Consider the following 17,939-nt stretch of genomic DNA (forward strand, 5'->3'; position numbering starts at 1 on the left):
TCAGCTGCAGAGCTCAGTGAGGAATCCTTCCCAACACTTCTATTGATTTCCAAACTAATGAAGGTAAAGTAGCATCTTAAAAGAATTTATTTCAAAATTATCATTCCACCACCCACACCCACCCCACCACCCAGGAAAAAAAAAGAGCTTTTATCTGTCTTTTGCATGATGTTGTCCTCAATTTTGTCCTCACTATAGAACTTCTGGCAACTCTTATCTACTTCAATGTTTTTCTAGGTTTCACTGGATACCTTACACATGTCTGCAGCTCGACATGTCTTTGAAAAAAAACTGAAACCAAAAATATTTGAAATGAGGAATGCAGGATATACATCGGTTGTTAACAAGGAAACAACTAAAACTGTGCAGACGATTCAGTCATACCTGCTGTCTATAATTAATCCAGAGTGGGCTGCAGCTATTGCTCACAAGATTGCACAAGAATTTCCAATAGGTAAAATGCATATGTCATGTAAAGTAACACCAGGAGGAGAATAGTTTTGAGAAAAGAAAAGCTAGCTTGTGACCAAACATTTGTCCAGTATTCTTGGATAAAACCCGGGGAAGTTTGAGAATAAAAATGCATTTGTCTCCTACATCAAACTTTGAACAGTAGGTTAGAAAAACAGCCATTTCATTACACAGCATTGCTATTACATGCTTTTTTCTCTCTTTTTTTAAGCCATGTTTTCTTGCTTAAAGTTTCTGCATGTTCATACCATCTTCAAACATGTTTATCAGCAAAAACAAATATTTCAGCCAAATTCAAGCTAGCTTCTCTTTTATCTGAATCCAAATAGATAATATTTTTTGCTCTTCAGGCACAAGAGTTTTCCTAATATTTTAAATAGCTTCTACTTTTTTTTTTTTATTCTTTAAAATCAAATGAATATACTGTATACTGTAGAAAAGACTAATGAAAACTTACTTTATTTACTTCTCCCCCCCCCCCCCCCTTTTTTTTTTCCTTTTAAAAAGGTCCTGACTATGTTCAGGCATTGAAATTCTGTCTCTCTCTAACTGAGAAATGGCTAAAGAATACTACAGTTAAGGTAACAGTAAACTGCTGGAAGACTTGTTGTATAGTTGGGTACTTACATGAGCGTTTTGTCTTGGGTGTTTTGCGTAGTGGCATCTAAACTGTACCATAATCAACCCTGATATGGGAAGTACTTTCTTTTGGGAATGTAACTGTGTAAGTGACCCCCTCTGAAGAACCCTCTCTGTCCAGTAACATTCTTCTCACAACTAGTAAAAATTAGGCTTACAGTTCTTGTACACTGGACAAAAAATGTACGCTTTTAAGGAAGAATAATAAGTTCTTTCTTGTGTTGTATGCATCTGTTCCCACTGTTAAATCAATAGCATTATTAACTTTTAGTTTGAGTTCCAAGATTCTCTAGCTATTTATAGTAGTATGTATAAAGAAAATCTGCTTTAAGTTGATTCTCAGGCTAATTTTTAAAGGCTTGGTAGGGGAAGGTGAATAAGAATCTCATCCTTGCTTATAAATATTAAACTTGCTAGGGAGTTGTTGCAACACAATGAATACTAGATAATTCTCTGATACTCAGTCACATCTTTACACAGAAATGTGCCAAAATTAAACTAATTCTAGCAGCCAGAATTTAATATTAAATTTTTTTCTTCTCCATCTTGCCTCACAATGTCTTAATTTTTTGTACTGGTGCATATTTTATTTGGCTTTTTCACAACATACCTTTGTTTACAATTTTTTTTTTTTCAAAATACATTTTCTCGCTAGAGCATCATGGTTGATACTGTCTATTTACAGAAAAAATACCTGCAGATACAGGTATGGGGATGCATCTGAAGAACAGATCTTGCTACTCAGTTCACTGTTTTAGGCTGCAGAAAGTTAAGATGATTTTTTCTAGTGCTTTTGAATAAAAGGACATTGTTTTATATAAAACTGTTGTGTTTTGCTAAAGGATGACTCACGTGAAAAAGCAGAAGTCCTACAGAAGAAATTATATATTCAGTATAAGCTATCAGCAACTGAAAATGTTCTAATAAAGCATAACTTGAACACAGGAGAGCATTTAAAAGCTATTGGGAAACCAGCAAATCTTATCATTTCACTATACGAACACCACAGTATAGACCAAAGAATCCAAAATCCAACTGGTAGAGATTATCCAGGTGAGTATCCATAATCTAGTTTCAAAAGAGCAAAAAGAAGTTCTTTAAAAAATGCTAAGTTTGTAAATATATCATCTCTACCTATTTATGTAGATATCCATATGGCAGCTAAGGAGATAGCTGAAATTAATGATTTGGATATGAACAAAATTTGGGATAAACTGCTGGATAAATGGCTATGTCAGAGTATACTGCCCTCAGAAGTAAGTCATCACTGGAGATTTGGTTTTGTAGAAAAACGATTGATTGCATAAAATATATATACTTTTATCACTGGTCGAAAGACTAAGTTTTATTTTGCACAATTTGCCTTTAGTGCTTATGAATCTATTTAAGATGCATCTGAATTCAGACTGCTGATAATTTCAGTACCTTTCTAATATTGTTGCACACCACTGTTTCTAGTGAGAATGATTTGAAATGCTTTCCCTTCTCTCTGTATAGAGATTAAAATCTTATTTTTGGTGCTACGGTAAAGGAGTAAAGGAGTTGTAAATATATTAGCCTCATCAAACAATGATTTGAGAATCAGAAATAGAATTAGTCCTCTCCTGTTGCAACTTGGGTAACAGAGAGTTAATTGCTGACTATGCAGCTGGATGAGAAAGAGCAGGGAGCAGGCATTGCCTCTGCTTCAAAAGACCAGTTAGCAGGCTGAGGAATGGCAGTGGCTGCCAAGCATACAGTTAAATAAAGAAAGGACTGATAAAACCAGAATTCCTTTCCTTGGCTGCATTAGCAGGGGTGCCCAGCTTTTAAGACAGGGTTTAAGGAAGTCCATGACGCAGCTATTTATCCAAACAATTTAGAGAATTCTCACAACTAGATTTTCATGTCTTTTTAAAGAAAAATCAAGAAATCTTTGGAGATGTAGGAGAAGATGAAGAACTCCGAAGGTATGTGTGTTGTCTTACACATAATGCGATGAATTATTGTTACTTTGCAAGTTTAACTGTATCTGGCTTTTTCAAGAAACTTAAATAGTGTGTCTGATTTGGAACTCACTGCTGTGTTCTTATTTTTACTTTCTGGTGACATCAGTTTCAAATTGTCAAATACTTATTTAGGCAATGAAATGCCATTTGCAATAACTTCACAGATGCAGGTAAGTACTTGGAAGTATCTATTAGGAGGTTTTCTCTATACCCATAGAATCTCTTATCCTTAATCTCTTTTTGACAGGGAAATATATTTACATTTGAATAACTATTAGTACATTGTATTTCAGTAGCTATGCTGTACAAAATAAGTAGTAATGCTGTACAAAAATGCATTTTTGCAGAGTTATATATCTACTTCAGTCGTGCCCAATGGATTATAGTTCAAGAATGCTTTTCGTGGTTACAACATCTACCACATCTGTAAGTTTCTGAACTCTTATTTTAGCTTGCTACTTATAAAATTTTTACCTCTTGCTAAAATCAAGTGGTGTCTGCTTAATTATATGGGTTTCAATCTATGGCCTTTCTGTTTTGGATGGTTTATATACCTGTATGAGCTCTACGTTTCTCCACCCCACACCTTTGGAGTAAAACCGTGGTGTTTGTTGAATTTTGCTATTGACTGTCAAAAGCAGCCCTTGACCTCTGGATTTTCTAGATTTGTTGTTGATATTGTCCAAAAATAACTTCATTAAACGCTTTCTAGAATGTGCTTTAGGCAGGTGTAATGCATTGGTTTGCTCTGGGTGGAATTAAAGCAGAGCAGTAAAATTGTTTTAGCATAACTTTAACCTTCAGTCTTTCACACTTACTAAATGTATTTGTGATACTACATTTCAAAAGTATTTTTCTTGCTGCATTAATAGTCTTAAATCTAGAAAACCTTCTGGTTTAGCAGTGTTCTTTGAAGTTGACATATTGTAACTGGTTGGTATAAAAGTTGAAGGTGAACCAGTCTGTTATTTAGCATATATTTCTACTAAATGAATCAAAACATCTCAGAAAGGATCACATTAGACATCTGTAACACTCTAGTTGTTCAGCCAGTTGTGATTTTCCAATGTTGATTTTTTTCCCCCCCTCAGCCGATTGGTGTTACTCAGTTGACATTTGCTCACAGGAGCAGAGCACTGAAGTGTCTGCTCTACTTGGCAGATACCAACACTGTGGAATCACTCTTCAAGAAACCCATTGAGAACGTAAAGTAAGATGAATTTTCCTTAAGGTGTTCCATTTAATAATGTTGTTTTGTTGGTCTTCAACAGCCATTGGAAAAAAATATGTGATATTTGGAGAATTATTTTTTACTGATCTGTTTTTTGAGTTTTAAAAATCTGAGGAGCATAATTAGATCTTTTAACTTGACTGTAATGCAGTCCAGTACATCACAGTCCTAATTTGTAAACCTGAAAGTAACATAATAGTACGTGGAAAATACTTTGTTCCATTTTGCATAGATTGTGGTTACTTCTCTAGTAACTGAAGCATTTTCTCCCACTTATGTATATAGTATTCTGTTCATCAGAGTTTGGAAAGGGCCGTCTTGCAAAGACATAGTCTTCTGCAAAAATAAGGAACCAAACCACTGTAGCACAATGTTGTTTCTTTGAAAATATCTGTAAAACTAACTTCCTTACAATAGATCTAGAAAAGAGTTTCTGCTGGTAGTCTGGAACTGGGGACTTTTTAGTGGAAAGTGTTTTTTTGAGAGTATACCATACAAATAGCTACACACAGGTTTCTGTAAATATGCATTATCTGTGCATGAATGAAATTTTAGTTGTAAAAGTTACAGTAACTGGTTTATCTTTAGAGATGATCCAAAGCATCCATCATTCAGGTGAATGAGGTTTCCCTAAGCAATTGAAGTTTTTTACTTCATTAAGGTCTCCTTCATAAGTACAAATACAGTCTACATTATTTTTTCCTTTTTTTTTTTTTTTTTTTTAAGCAACAGAAGAACACTATTCCAATATCATCCTGAGCTTGATTACAGTGATGATCATACTATAATTCATATAAATATCATTAACTCCTGGGTTTGGGGGGACTTTTTTTACAGGTATCTTCTAAAATGCTTCATTTATCTGGCGGAGTTTGAAATCTTGAATATTCCATATACTTATGAATCATTTCATAGGAATCCTAAGGAAGGAATGATTAAAGGGCTGTGGAAAAATCACAGCCATGAACCCACGGTATGATTTTTACATCCTTTGTAAATTTTTGTTTGTTACACATTGTGTGAAATGTACACCTTTCTACCTAGCATGTGCATTTCTAAACAGATGTTGCTCTAATGTACTCTGTCCTATTCATACACTACTTATTATATGCTACTCACAATTATATTGAAAGATACCAGTGAATATGCAGTTACCTCAGAGACTCCTCTTTCAGTGACCAAAAAAACCCTAATTTGTTGATTTGTTGACAACGGCCCATCACATAATTATTCCCTAGTACTTGCCCACCTTTGTGTACCCTGACCTTGTCTTGCCTGGGAAGCAAGATCTTAGGTGCAGAAGCCTTTCTTTTTTTTTTTCTTTTCTTTTTGTCTTTTCTTTTTTCTTTCTTGTTGTTGTTGAAGATACTTGGACTCATAGCTCATACTTTAATATCAATACAATATTAATAGGATACATCTTTAGAATAGCCATTAGTTACTTATCTAATACGCCAGGGATAGGTTTTAAGTTATACTCTGCTTAGGAATTTGACTTTGACAATTACTTTGTGTTCCTGAGTATGCTTTGTAAACAGCTAACTTAACACTGAAGATAAGGGCAGGTAAGTGAGATTTCCAGGTAGACAATAGGATATGACAAAAGAAGTATACTCTTCTATTAATTTATAGCCATAAAATGGAAGTGATCTGTTCTTATATACACATGCTAGTCTAAAATTTGAAAATGACAGATAAAAAAACCTTTATCCTTCCTACAATTACAAAATAAAGTGGTAACATATATAGGTGGGGGTTTTGGGTTTGTTTTAATTCTCCTCACGTGTAGTAATTTTGAAAGTGGCTTGGTTGTGGCCATTCAGGAGTTAAAGATCTAATTAATGCTGTAAAAATCTAAAATTATGCTGGCAAGCAATAAATGTTGGAAGATCATGAAGGAATATTAAAATACAGTGTCTTTGCTCTCCTTCAGGCTGTTAGACTGGTGACAGAACTTAGTCTAGAATACAAAGTATATGATTCCCAACTGTGGAATGGGCTTCTACAGAAACTCCTTGGTTTCAATATGGTAAGAAATTTTTAAGTATGAATTTCTGCAGCGAGATGAGAAAAAGGCTTTCTTTGTCCACTGATTTCTAAAGAATGGGATAGCTACATCACCTATAAACTTACTGTGAGCAATTGTTGATAATTTACGTGGTTACTTTGGGGTCCGAGATACTGATGAAACTTTTAGAAATTTGTGATTTAGCAGTAATGCTTGAGAATTTTGATCTTAAACATTTCTAGTTTTATTTTTTTAAAGGCACAAAGCCTTTCAGATGGCAAGAGTAAATCCTACAATAATTTTGAAAATTCTTCGTGTTATTGTAATTTTACAATGTAATATGCATATTTTTGTGTGCAAATATATACACATATGCACAGACTGTGCATGTATGTGTATACATGTACACACACACACAAATATTACCCCTAAAATGTATGTATTATGATAGTAATCCTGATTTTTGACATTCAGAATCTTAATTACCTCTGATTGTCAAACTTCATGTAATGTTGCTACAGCCTAAGGTGGAAAAAGATGTTGTATCAGGAGCTGGTATTAAAGCTAGTTTTAATCTAATGAGATTTAGGTACTAATAGCAAAGAAGGTGGGATCATAAATTTTTCAGCACCAGTTGTATTAAGACTTCCAGAAATCTTGAGTATTTGTTGAAACAACCATATGCTGCTACTGCTTTTGATAATTTAATTTATTGAACTATAAATCATATTTCCACATGCATCAGTTATTCCTCTCAAAGGAACATCAGTACCTTTAGCAACTGTAAGTTTGCATCCTGCAGACAACAAGTGTAATGTACTTCTGCAGATTATTGCCAAATATTCAAAAACACTATAGTATTTTATAATGATTTTTTTTCCAGATTCAATACCTAAGAAGAGTTTTGATAGCAATTACTGGGATTCATTCATTATGGGAGGTAAGAAAATATTCTCCAGCTCCTAATCTTTTTCTTCACTTAACAGGAATTTAGCATCATATTTATTTGTGTATGTGAATGGCAGCCATCTGCACCATGAAGTGTTACACATTAAAAGATTCTTTTTGATTTTTTTATCATAATGCAGTATGCAAATGAGTATTGCTATTAATCACTGAAATAGCATATTTTGCACTTGTGGCTCCTTCAGTAAACACTTATTTAGAGTGTTTTGTAAACTTAGAAAGAATGATTTTGCCATCAGTCAAAACATGGCTAAATCTTAAAACTATGAGATGAAGAAAGCAATGTTAGGGAATAATTCATCCAGGATAAAAAGAAAAATTGACAGGTTTCTTCCACCTACAGTAGGTCAGGACATCTGTGTTTACAAGTACACTTAATTACAACTGTATTTGGCTATTACTTTAAATCTTTGTTGTCAACAGATTCCCAACTTCAGTCGAGCTTGGCGAAGTGTTATTCTGTCACCATCTCTCACAGGTAGGGTTGTTACTATACAAGCATGATAGCTAATAACTTGATTATGTATTTACTTTATCATCTCTTTTTTATTAATTAGCTTCATGTCCACCAAGTCCTAAACAGTTAGAGGAATGTTGCCAGTGTTTTGTGATTCTGCTCAGGTAAGTAGGTGGAACATCCTGCATTTATATTAGTTTGAGTGGGAATGCCTGTTTGTAATTTCTCATCCAGCAACCTGCCCTGGAACATGTAGGGGAGCTCTGAAAACTGGGGAACCTGAGGCATGAGGAATAACCTTTTGCTGCTTGTGGGAAGGACAGAATTATACATACCCGAGCAAGAAATTCTGTGCTTGCCCAGACTGTTGACAAACATGCTGTTTACTCAGTACCCCTGGCTGTTGAAACTGTACTGGGAACTGCTCTCTGAATTGGGAACTGCTTTCTGAACTGGGACTCAGCAGCACAGACTGCCAAAACCCGATATATCCGGACAGTCACTGTCCCTATGAGGGGTGTCTTTTCCTGTCCTGACTTTTTTAAAGGACTCATGGTCAAGCCTAAAAGTCCAGTTAATATCTTTCTTAGCCCAAAATATAGCACGTTTCCTAAAACATTAACATAGAGTCTAAGAGTGAAAGAATTTATTTTCCTACAAAGAATAAATCTGATATGGCAAAAATCTAATAGCTGCATATTTATAAATGTGGGTAACCTATGGTATTAATGTTCCAAAACATTCTGTACATAAACCATTTTGTTTTGCATTGGCTTTACTATGTAAAAAAGCACAATAAATCATTATCTTATTCACCACGTGCTCTGACTTGCTCACAAGAAGAACCAGAGCTCAGAGAGCCTGACTTGAACCAAAAGTTAGTTAGGAAATACCAGAAAGGGATCCAGCTGAAGAATGTGCCTACACTACTGTGCATGTACACATGTACAAAAGCCTTACTCTGGACAGGTGGACAACATTTCCCCCCAAAATAAGGCCTTGGGTGTTTAAAAAGAGAGGCTGAAGATGGGATTTTTTTCAAACTAGAAAATGGTCATGCACTTGTATTCTGTGACACTTCAAGTCACGCAGCTTGGCTGTTTCTGAAAATAAGATGAGGTCAAAATGTATTGTTCTATCTGGCCTAAAAATCTCCATGCTGTTCTGTTGACAGTAGTAAGCCATCTAGTTATATATATCGTAGCCAAGATCTTCACTCCTAATCTTCTTCTGAAGGTGTCCTGTTCTGGCTGACTTGGATGTCATTGGAATAGCTAAACAATATGCACAGCTGGACCTTCCAGCTTTTACTTTGGGGTGCCTGATGCTGATTCCTGAGTCTGAGAAGCGAGAGCAGCAAATTCAGGTAAGTTTTTTGTTCTGTCTGTGCAAGGGAAATGTCTTTAAGCATGTTATGTTCAACACAGGCTGCAAGAGATGGTAACTTATAATACCAACTTATTTAAATATGTCACTGCTGACAGCTGCTCAGCATTTCTCACCCACAAAGGCTATTGCTCTGTTGCTCTGAGTTTGTCCTTCTGAAAGGGATCATGTGAACCCTTCCTTTTTCTTTTCTTTTTTTTTTTAAAAAAGCAAAACCAGCTGGCTTCAAGTCATCCCCAGTAGCTTTGTCATATGACTTTGCCTTTTATGAATTTGAGGATATTTTGTGCGTTCCCACCCATTAAACTGATGGGAAAGAAAAATCAACAAAACCCAAGCCATAGCCATATACCTGCCAGAGCAGCGTGAAATTGATGATAATGTATATAATTGCTAAGGAGCACCCAGTGGTCTAGTTTCACAGCAGATTGTAGGAAAAGTACTGAATCCTACTTTAGAAAAAGTGTTGAAAAAACAAAAAGTGGTGAAACCTCCTGACTTCTTAGAAAGATGCTTGATATGCATCACAAGTTCTAATGTAAACCTTTTGCTGTAAAGCTATAGCCTCACTATTCATGTATCTTAAGTTTCCTTTCTCTTCTCATTTGCTTCCAGAAATTTATACTCAGCATTGTTCTCCCAGAAGAAGCATTATAGGCTGTTCCCATATTTGTCATGAGCAAACTGGCACTAGTAAAAGCATCTTAAATTCTTAGACTGCCAGTCACTGAAGTTAAGCTCAGAAAAATTTTCCCAAATTGCAGCATTAGTGTAAGACATTCAGCCTTCTGGCAATGAGTCAAAAAAAATCTCTTAATAACTACAACAAAATACCCTTTTGAGAGTTAAAAGGAATGAGTACTACTCTTTCAGTCAAACACCACAGATCCTGGTTTGATAATTTAATGTTTGTACCTAGAATTTAAAATATTAATTGTTCCTTAATAAATTAAATATTTGCTCTGAAGGGAGAGTTTCTACTTTCATCATTCACAGAATATTAACATTTTGTAACTTATTTTTGCAAGGGTTTCTTATCAACGTGTAACACAGAAGCTGTGCTGCAACAAATAGATGAACATATGAACACTGGAGAAGTAGTAGTGTTTGCTTCTCAGGTAAATAAATAAAACTTATTTCACTTGCCTTTGACTTAGAAGCATTTTTGATAGGTAAGTGTACACAAAACCTTTTTTATTCTCTCCCCTGATCTTGCCAAGCATTGACACAATGCACACATGTAAAATATAGCAACATTTGCAGGGATTTTTGCATTTTTTATTCATGCTATGCAACTAGAAAACCTTTTTGTATACACACACAGTGCTGTGTTATAGGCTGCCCCTATGTGCGGGACAGCATTGTTTGCAGCAGTACTACTTCATTTTTCTAAATGGATGTTTTAAGCTAAAAGGCCAAAGGGCTTATGAAACTGCACTCTCTCTTGCCTTGCTCTGGGTTGCCTTTCTAAGGGCAAGTTTCTTAACTCATTCCCCTATCTGAATCTGAGATTAGCCTTCATAAAATCTACCATTTTGTAGTAATAAAAATAAAAATCCTGCTGTATGGTAAGTCCAGTAAGAAAACTTGGAGCTCTTTCTCTTCAAAAGTAAAATTTCTTATGTTTACAGTATTAATACTTTTCCATTACTAAAATTTAAATCTGTAGATCAGATCTTTGGTTTTGGACAGTATCATAAAGGAGAAGCTATATGAAAAATTCTTGAAAACTAAGTATTTTCCACTGTTGAAGCAACAACTGATGAATACTCACCGAATCAAAGAACTGGTGGATTATTTTGCAAAAAAAGACTGGTAAGTTAATAAAAGGTAAAACAGCTGATGCATTACTGATAGTAATTACAGAAATTTAGTATCTTCTTTATTTTATTTTCATTTATTTGAAGTCATGGAGATTTTCTAGTACTTAAGTCTCCAAGAATATTTTTAGTATTGCTATGTTAAATAAATAAAATAAAAATCCCACCTCACTACTTTGTATACTTAGGATAGAGTTTTACAGTGTTATTCAAGCCAAAGTAACAGCTTGTTGAGCCTGCACTGGCAAGCCGATCAAATGCAATTAAAATAGAAGTAACCTGACCAAAAAAGGAAACATTTAATTGCTTCACTATACTTTCAGATGTATTCAGCTTAGTGGCATCATAGACTCATAGCTTTGGCAATAAGAATGCTGAAGAAATAAATGAACTGCCTATACTCAAGGGTTAGGAATTGGTGGGTTTGCCACTAAGCTTTTCAAGAGCTACAAATACCCTTTATTTTCCACGTAAATAAAAAAAGGGTGTTGCTGCTGAAGCTACCTGCCAGGCAGTTGTGCACTTTCATTTCAGACCCCAAATACTTGGTATTGCAAGTCACTTTGTTACCAGTTATCCTGCAGTCAAAATATACATATATTTATATCAATAAATAACCATTTAAATTCTAGTATGTATTGGTTTTATTAACAGCCACAGGTTAAATGCTAGGCTTGTCGTGTTTTCCTCTACTGGGAAATGATAGGACCCATCCAGTTTAAAAAATGTGGGCTCATACTTTATTTTTCCGCTTCAGTGTATATAGTCTAAATTCTTGGCTTTATAGAGAGCTTAAGTTGACAAAGTTGATAAACTTTTGCCTCCTACAGCATTGATGATGCAACAGCCCTAATTCAAGAATATCAAGAGAAGTGTGGAAATCCTACTCTGGCAGACATACCATCATCTGATCTTCTGCAGGTAAAACAAACCACTTTTGTACCTCAGGCAGTATTTTCTCCTTTTTTTTCTAAACTAAGACTCACTTAATTTTAGCAAAAATATTTGTTAGCAGAGTTACTAATTCAAATAATTCATTTCACTTAAACAAAATCTGTGTCATGCTAAGCCCTGTACTTTTACAGGTCTTAGATTATATCCCATTTTCCTAAGCCCTATTATTCTTGTACCTTCCAGATGTATCTGAATGGATCAGAGGAGATGGGCGTACTGGAACTGCCGTAGATAAAGTCTTGATTTACCCTTTTCTTTTCTCCCTCTACTGGCAAATGACAGCTGTGCATTGAGAATGCTCATAATGGTGAAAAAAACTCAATGTTCATTTACCAAAAGCTACCCTGAGCTTTCCACTTTAACTGTTCTAGGCTGCTTCTTCTCCATACTTTATCCTTATTGAAACAGCTTAGATTTACAGCAGAACTTCCTGTTTCTGTTCAACAGTAATGTTCATATTTAGCACTTTGATTTTAGGAAGGATTAAAGTTTAAGTCTGCTGTCAGGATCACTCCAAGATTTCAATCACACAGACATAACCTTGCATATTGTGATAACCTTTTTAAAAAACTGTTAAGTGGTGTACTTCATGTAAAATAACCTTTCTAGACAAACTGTAATTTTAACAAATGAACAGACTTATGTATCAATTCTGGCCTGACAGTATTCTATAAAACTTCTTAATAATAAAGTTGTTGGTAAATTTATGTTCCACCCAGTCACTAACCTTCCTTGAATAATGCATGTCAAGGTTTTCTTTGCAACTTTGTTCTTTCTGTGTGTCTGCAGCAGGATAAAGCAAGAGGCATGTGTTTGCATGAAGGAGCACTTAGCCAGAGCTTCCCGAGATAGCAGGCTGAAATGCTTGGGCTTTTTCTAAGGTAAAGCAGGGGTTTTTTTGTGTAGAAATAAGTTATTTAGTCAGCTTATGACACAGAAGTAAGGGTTCTAGCTGTTCCCTTAAGTTCTATGGAAAACAGTTAAACTCAAACCCTCATGACAAATACTGCACAGCTGCTTACATGGATATTGCACTGGAAAGTCATAATATAAAGGCCAACATCTGCAAAGGAAACAGGCCACCATTCTAAATGTTATTCAGTAGGAAAAAAAAAAACCAAACCTTTTTTTATTGGAAAGTTAGTAGTTAGGAGAAAGGGGAGCTGTTAAAATACATTCAGTTCCCTGCAGAGTCATGAGAACAGGAGAGCCACAACGTCCAGTCTTCTTGAACAACCAGTGTTTTAGTCTTCAGTAGCAGTATGAATGTCATATGGAATTACATTATTTAAAACCTCTATACATGGAGCAAAGTGTATATGCACAGGTAGTGTCAGATGTAAGCCGTAAATAAAATAAAAGCCTCTCTTCACTTTGTACAGATTTAATGAGACCATAATTTATTAAAGCACAGTGGTATTTGAAACTGCTTTGATTATAAAAAGACTGAAATTAACTTTCCCCAGTGAAATTACTACTGGCAGTTATGAGTTAATTGTAGTATTATCAGAATCTATCAATCCTTTTTATTAATTGGGAATGTTAAATTGAGAAAATTAAGTATCGGCTGGATTCTGAAGCAAATGTAACATGGCCCCAGAGCCTCAATGTTTTTGGTAAAGCCCTTTGGTGACTGACTTCTAAACTAGAGCATCAGGCATTTTAAAAGCAACTACAACTGCTGCACTTATTCCCAACAACAGTTCATAAAGCTTAGTTTTTCTATGAAGTGGAGTTTATTACAACATTAAGGAACAGTATTTAAACAGTTATTTTAATGGAATATTTTACAAATCAATTCATACAGAGAAAAGCAAACACAATGTTGTTTCAGAGTTATTACCAATAAGCTACATTGTTAAGCTGTTAGCGAGTAAGTGTAGTACTGTAAACTAGCAATCAAGTATTGCAACTTGCAGTTCAGAATGAGATGGTAAAAATACCACACAAGCAAGAATATTTTTAAGATTTTTTGTACTCAATTCTTTCTACTTTCACATCATCTCCAATTAGTTGATAGACATATGTAACTACTGTAGAAGCCTGGATATCCATCAGCACAAATGAAGGAATGATGTTGCTGGGAAGAGAGGAAAAAAAATCATATTAATTATGTGTATATAATCATCTTAGCAGTGTATCACCACTACTTAACAGAAATCACTCTAAGAAAAATGGATATGAATTTTGTAAGCATAATACCTCAGATCTGGAGCTTTAAGTATTTCACTCTCATCTGTTTCAGTGAAGGAGCTTTAGCAATTACTATCAACCCCTCCTCTCCCCAACATTTACAATGCAAATATTAACCTTCATGAGTTTTGTAGCTCAGTTTTGTTATCAAGAACATCCCCAGAGATACTTCCCATACTTCACTTACTTCTCTAAGGCATGATAGGCTCCCGTAGCTGATCCTGGATTGATATAGAACTTGTTTTCATGTTCAAATGCCTCAAATTTATGTGTATGTCCTGAAATAAGGATGTCCACATCAAATTGCCTTTGTAGCAGTGCCAGGCTGGCCATGTCACCCCAAGGAATAACCTGATGGCCATGAATCAGCCCGATTTTGAACTGTCCAACAGTTACAACTTTCTGTTCAGGATAATTCAGGTTCTAAAAATAATGATAAAAATCCAAACACAGATTAGATGTACAGATTTATACTTAAAACAACTCTGCAACACCAAGAGAGAGGGGAAAGCTTATGGAAATACTCAATGTAATCGGTGCTACTGCTACAACATGGGAGCCTGAAAGCTGGTTTTATGAACACTGGGCAGAACGTGGTAGGATGCAAGGAACTTCAAAGATCTACCAACAGCAGGTCCTGTTTGCCAGAGTCCTAGACATAGCCAAGTGCACAACTTTCATTCATACTGACGACAGATGAGACCTTGCTATGCAATTCACACTGCTGACTGTAACCCCAACTCTTTTGTCCACTTGCTTTCCACATGCTCTTAGTATTCTATAACCTCTGTTTGCCCACTTCTTGAATTAAAAATCGCCCAAATGTCCTCTTATTTCAAAGACACACAAAAAATGTCATTATCAAAAAGGATAGTACCTCATCGAAGTCCCCTCTGACAACATGAACATCCCCAGCCAGAGTCTTGAGGTAGTCATAAGTGTCCTTGGTGCAGAGGTTTCCTGTGCAAAGGATGTGTTGGATCTTTCCTGGAACCAGCAGTTTTTTGAATTTGGCTGGGAGGCTGTTGCATCGATGTGGAATGTGAAGATCTCCCAGTACTAACACCAACTTAACAGGTGTCATGACAGGAAAGAAAGACCATTACAGATACTTATTAAGACAAGAATCATCGGCAAGCAGAAAGCATTGCAATGTTTTCTTCAGTTTCGTAACTTTGCATTTTGATGTAAAAGCTACTAAAATAAGAATGAAATGGTGATGGAACATGGCTATATTGAGGGAAAACAAGGGCCCTTACTAACAGAACATCAGCCAGAAGGAGGCCTTACAAACACAAGTCTACAGATATTTTTTTTTATTTTGTTGCTGAAAGCCCTTGTGAGATATGCAGAACCAAAATGTGTTACTACTTGATGTATTTTACACAAATTTGGGAACTACCATAAACTATCCCACTTTTTTACCCCCTCCTTAGACAGCCAAAAAAAAAAAAAAGGACATCTCAAGCATACATTCTCAGGCACAGACTTGGCTAACCTGTGGCCATTTCCCTTTAAAACTCTTCAAGTTTCTTTCTAATTTAATTAATTTCTGTTTTCTTCCTTATATATATATATCTCTGTCTCTATCTAAAAAAAAAAAAACAACAGCAAATTTGCAAAATGTGTTAATAGCTGACCAGAATAGGAAGGTTGTTCAGAGTCCATGTTGTAGGAATCACTGAACAACAGAGTAAGACTAACAGTTTAAAAAACAAACAAAATAAAAAAAAAAAACACCACAGGGCACTGCAGAGAAGATAAGCCAGACTACTGCACACCACGTGTTCCTATTACCACTTCTAAATATTCATCATTTCAGTACAATAGATGGCAAGGAGAATACAAATGTAACGAGGGCTTCAAAATTAAGGATTCTGATGAAGTTAAGACCATAGTTTAATACCACAGGCTTTAAATCTGCAAATAAAGAAATAAGTGCAAGCAACATAGGAATAAATTAATTATGCAAAAAGGGCATGAAAAGCTCTACAAAGCATGGAATGTTATGCCACTATACTGTAAAAACACTGGATCTAGAGACAGTCCTCCCTGTTAACTTGATTAATAACTCCATATTAAAGAGAGTTTACCTTCCAACCATAATGCTTTGTTAGTAAGACAGATCCTAAAATGACAGCCATGAGATGCATTTGTAAAAGGCACAGCCCAGATATATAAGCAGTAGTAACTATGTTAAGAAATTATCTTTTTTAATATTTGGTTTTTATGGTTTTAAGCTATGCAGCTATCTTCATGCTAACAGTCATCAAAAAAGGCAGAGGGAACTTGAGTGGCTTTTTTGTTTTTGGGATGGGGTTGGGTGGGGTTTTTTTAGATTAAGAACATCTCAGTGCCATCATCAAAGCCATGCATCTTTGGAGAACAGATGGTTGAAAGTATTGGTAAAGCAATACAAGAATTTTTAAATCAATGAGCTACCAATTTAAAACTAACCCAGAAGAGAGGGGAAAAAAAATCCAAAAGACACATTTTTGATGGTCTTTCAAGAGTTCCCAGTGACAAATACCCTTACTAGCATCAGTCTAGAGATGACATACTTGAATGCAAGTAAAAGATGGGTGACAGGTGATTTTGATTATTTAAGTAATTTTGATTATTAGTGGCAATGGATAGGTTCTCTTACTGACACTTAAGGGACTTCGACATGCAATGCCAGTTATGTACTTAAAATTTTATTAAACATTACTGCCACTGCAAAGATAACCCCACTGAAGTCAGCAGAGCATGTGCATTCGACAAGACCTTGTCCTTTGCTGACAAACTGGCAGGCCTCATATTTTCCCCCAAATCACATTTGAGCTTCCATTAATTAAACTCTGCAAGCTGCAATAACAAAAACTAAAAGCACTGAAGTGTGTTTAATAGTCACAGGTCTCTGCAACATGAAACAGTGGCAAAGTATATTACAACATCTGGTTTTTACTAGGAATTTAGGGGCCATTTTGAGCACGGCTTGAACAGCAGCCCCTACTTATATACCATGTGACATTTGTATCATATAGTGACATTAACAAGCCCTTACCACCAGTGTTAGCAACAGCCAAGAGGAGTAAACTTACTCTGTGCCCAGCCTTATTGGAATGAAGAAGTTGATTGCAGACAGGAGGGAATGAAAAACAGGGTGAAACATGATCAATGTTAAACAAAAGAAAGCAACAGAAAAGAAAATATAGCCAAATGAATAGGCAAATCATAATTATTGTTGATGTTATGAAAGAAGCGTTAAAAAATAAAACAGAATTAAATTAAAAACGGGCTCCTGCGCGCAGTCGCCGGCGGCAGCCCCCCAGCACGGCCTCCTCGCCGCGGCGGGCCCTCAGGGGGGCTTCACCGCCTCAGGGGGGCCTCGCCCCCTCGGCGCCCCCCTCCCGCCCCTCCGGCTACCTCAGCCCGGTACCAGACGCGTTTCTGGCCAGACACCATTCCCCGAGCGCACGCCCGGCACCACCGCGCAGGGCCGGGACCCGCCCGGCCGCCACACCGCACCGCGGGGCACTCCGCTGGCCCGGAGGACGCGAGGCTGGGGCCGGCCGGCGCCGGCCGGCGCCGCGCTGCGAGCCCGGCGGGGAGAGGGCCCTGGGGGTGGGGGCTGGGCGCCCCCGCCGCTCACCATCCTGCTCGGCGCCGCGCTCCCTCACACCAGCCGCTGCGGCCCCACCCGGAAGCCAGGCCGGCGCCAGCCACCCGCTACGGCGGCTCCGAAGGGCCAAGCCAGCCCGAAACGCGTTTCTCGGCGGCCACCACCCGTAGCTACATCCGGGGCTCTGAGGAGGGAGAGTGGGCACCTCCCCTCGCCCGCAGG

At 36.7% G+C, this 17,939-nt stretch overlaps 2 protein-coding genes across 6 annotated transcripts in view; one reads left to right on the forward strand and one right to left on the reverse strand.

Moving 5' to 3' along the window:
* Positions 1 to 12,627, forward strand: part of KNTC1 (kinetochore associated 1) — a 41,447-nt gene extending 28,820 nt beyond the window's left edge. For all 4 annotated transcript variants that reach the window (XM_056326176.1, XM_056326188.1, XM_056326185.1 and 1 more), the window contains exons 47-64: positions 5 to 63; positions 238 to 454; positions 979 to 1,052; positions 1,953 to 2,163; positions 2,257 to 2,366; positions 3,010 to 3,059; positions 3,446 to 3,524; positions 4,190 to 4,308; positions 5,167 to 5,302; positions 6,263 to 6,358; positions 7,221 to 7,277; positions 7,727 to 7,781; positions 7,861 to 7,924; positions 8,997 to 9,126; positions 10,175 to 10,264; positions 10,816 to 10,961; positions 11,797 to 11,887; positions 12,104 to 12,627. In XM_056326176.1, coding sequence (XP_056182151.1) covers positions 5 to 63; positions 238 to 454; positions 979 to 1,052; positions 1,953 to 2,163; positions 2,257 to 2,366; positions 3,010 to 3,059; positions 3,446 to 3,524; positions 4,190 to 4,308; positions 5,167 to 5,302; positions 6,263 to 6,358; positions 7,221 to 7,277; positions 7,727 to 7,781; positions 7,861 to 7,924; positions 8,997 to 9,126; positions 10,175 to 10,264; positions 10,816 to 10,961; positions 11,797 to 11,887; positions 12,104 to 12,151 — 1,832 coding nt within the window. In that variant the 3' untranslated portion in view covers positions 12,152 to 12,627. The remainder of the gene's footprint in view (positions 1 to 4; positions 64 to 237; positions 455 to 978; positions 1,053 to 1,952; positions 2,164 to 2,256; positions 2,367 to 3,009; positions 3,060 to 3,445; positions 3,525 to 4,189; positions 4,309 to 5,166; positions 5,303 to 6,262; positions 6,359 to 7,220; positions 7,278 to 7,726; positions 7,782 to 7,860; positions 7,925 to 8,996; positions 9,127 to 10,174; positions 10,265 to 10,815; positions 10,962 to 11,796; positions 11,888 to 12,103) is intronic.
* Positions 12,628 to 13,637: 1,010 nt separating this feature from the next.
* Positions 13,638 to 17,898, reverse strand: VPS29 (VPS29 retromer complex component). Of its 2 annotated transcripts, XM_056326272.1 has the most exons (5): positions 17,748 to 17,765; positions 17,197 to 17,208; positions 14,991 to 15,182; positions 14,301 to 14,536; positions 13,638 to 14,000 (listed from the first exon to the last, which is right to left on the reverse strand). In XM_056326272.1, exons 1-5 carry the CDS (start codon positions 17,748 to 17,750, stop codon positions 13,883 to 13,885), a joined length of 561 nt encoding a protein of 186 aa, XP_056182247.1. In that variant the 5' UTR covers positions 17,751 to 17,765; the 3' UTR covers positions 13,638 to 13,882. The 2 variants fall into 2 exon arrangements, with proteins under 2 accessions (XP_056182247.1, XP_056182248.1); XM_056326273.1 differs by lacking the exon at positions 17,197 to 17,208 and having other exon boundaries at positions 17,748 to 17,898.
* Positions 17,899 to 17,939: the final 41 nt, after the last annotated feature.

This window comes from Falco biarmicus, chromosome 1 (genome assembly GCF_023638135.1).
Source record: "Falco biarmicus isolate bFalBia1 chromosome 1, bFalBia1.pri, whole genome shotgun sequence".
Taxonomy (NCBI): domain Eukaryota; kingdom Metazoa; phylum Chordata; class Aves; order Falconiformes; family Falconidae; genus Falco; species Falco biarmicus.

Excerpts from the sequence above, each read along its gene's own strand:
- VPS29 (XM_056326272.1), bottom strand. Across the intron at positions 14,537-14,990 it reads TCAGAGGGGACTTCGATGAG|AACCTGAATTATCCTGAACA; the intron begins GTACTATCCTTT and ends CATTATTTTTAG. Across the intron at positions 14,001-14,300 it reads GCCTATCATGCCTTAGAGAA|CAACATCATTCCTTCATTTG; the intron begins GTAAGTGAAGTA and ends CTCTCTTCCCAG.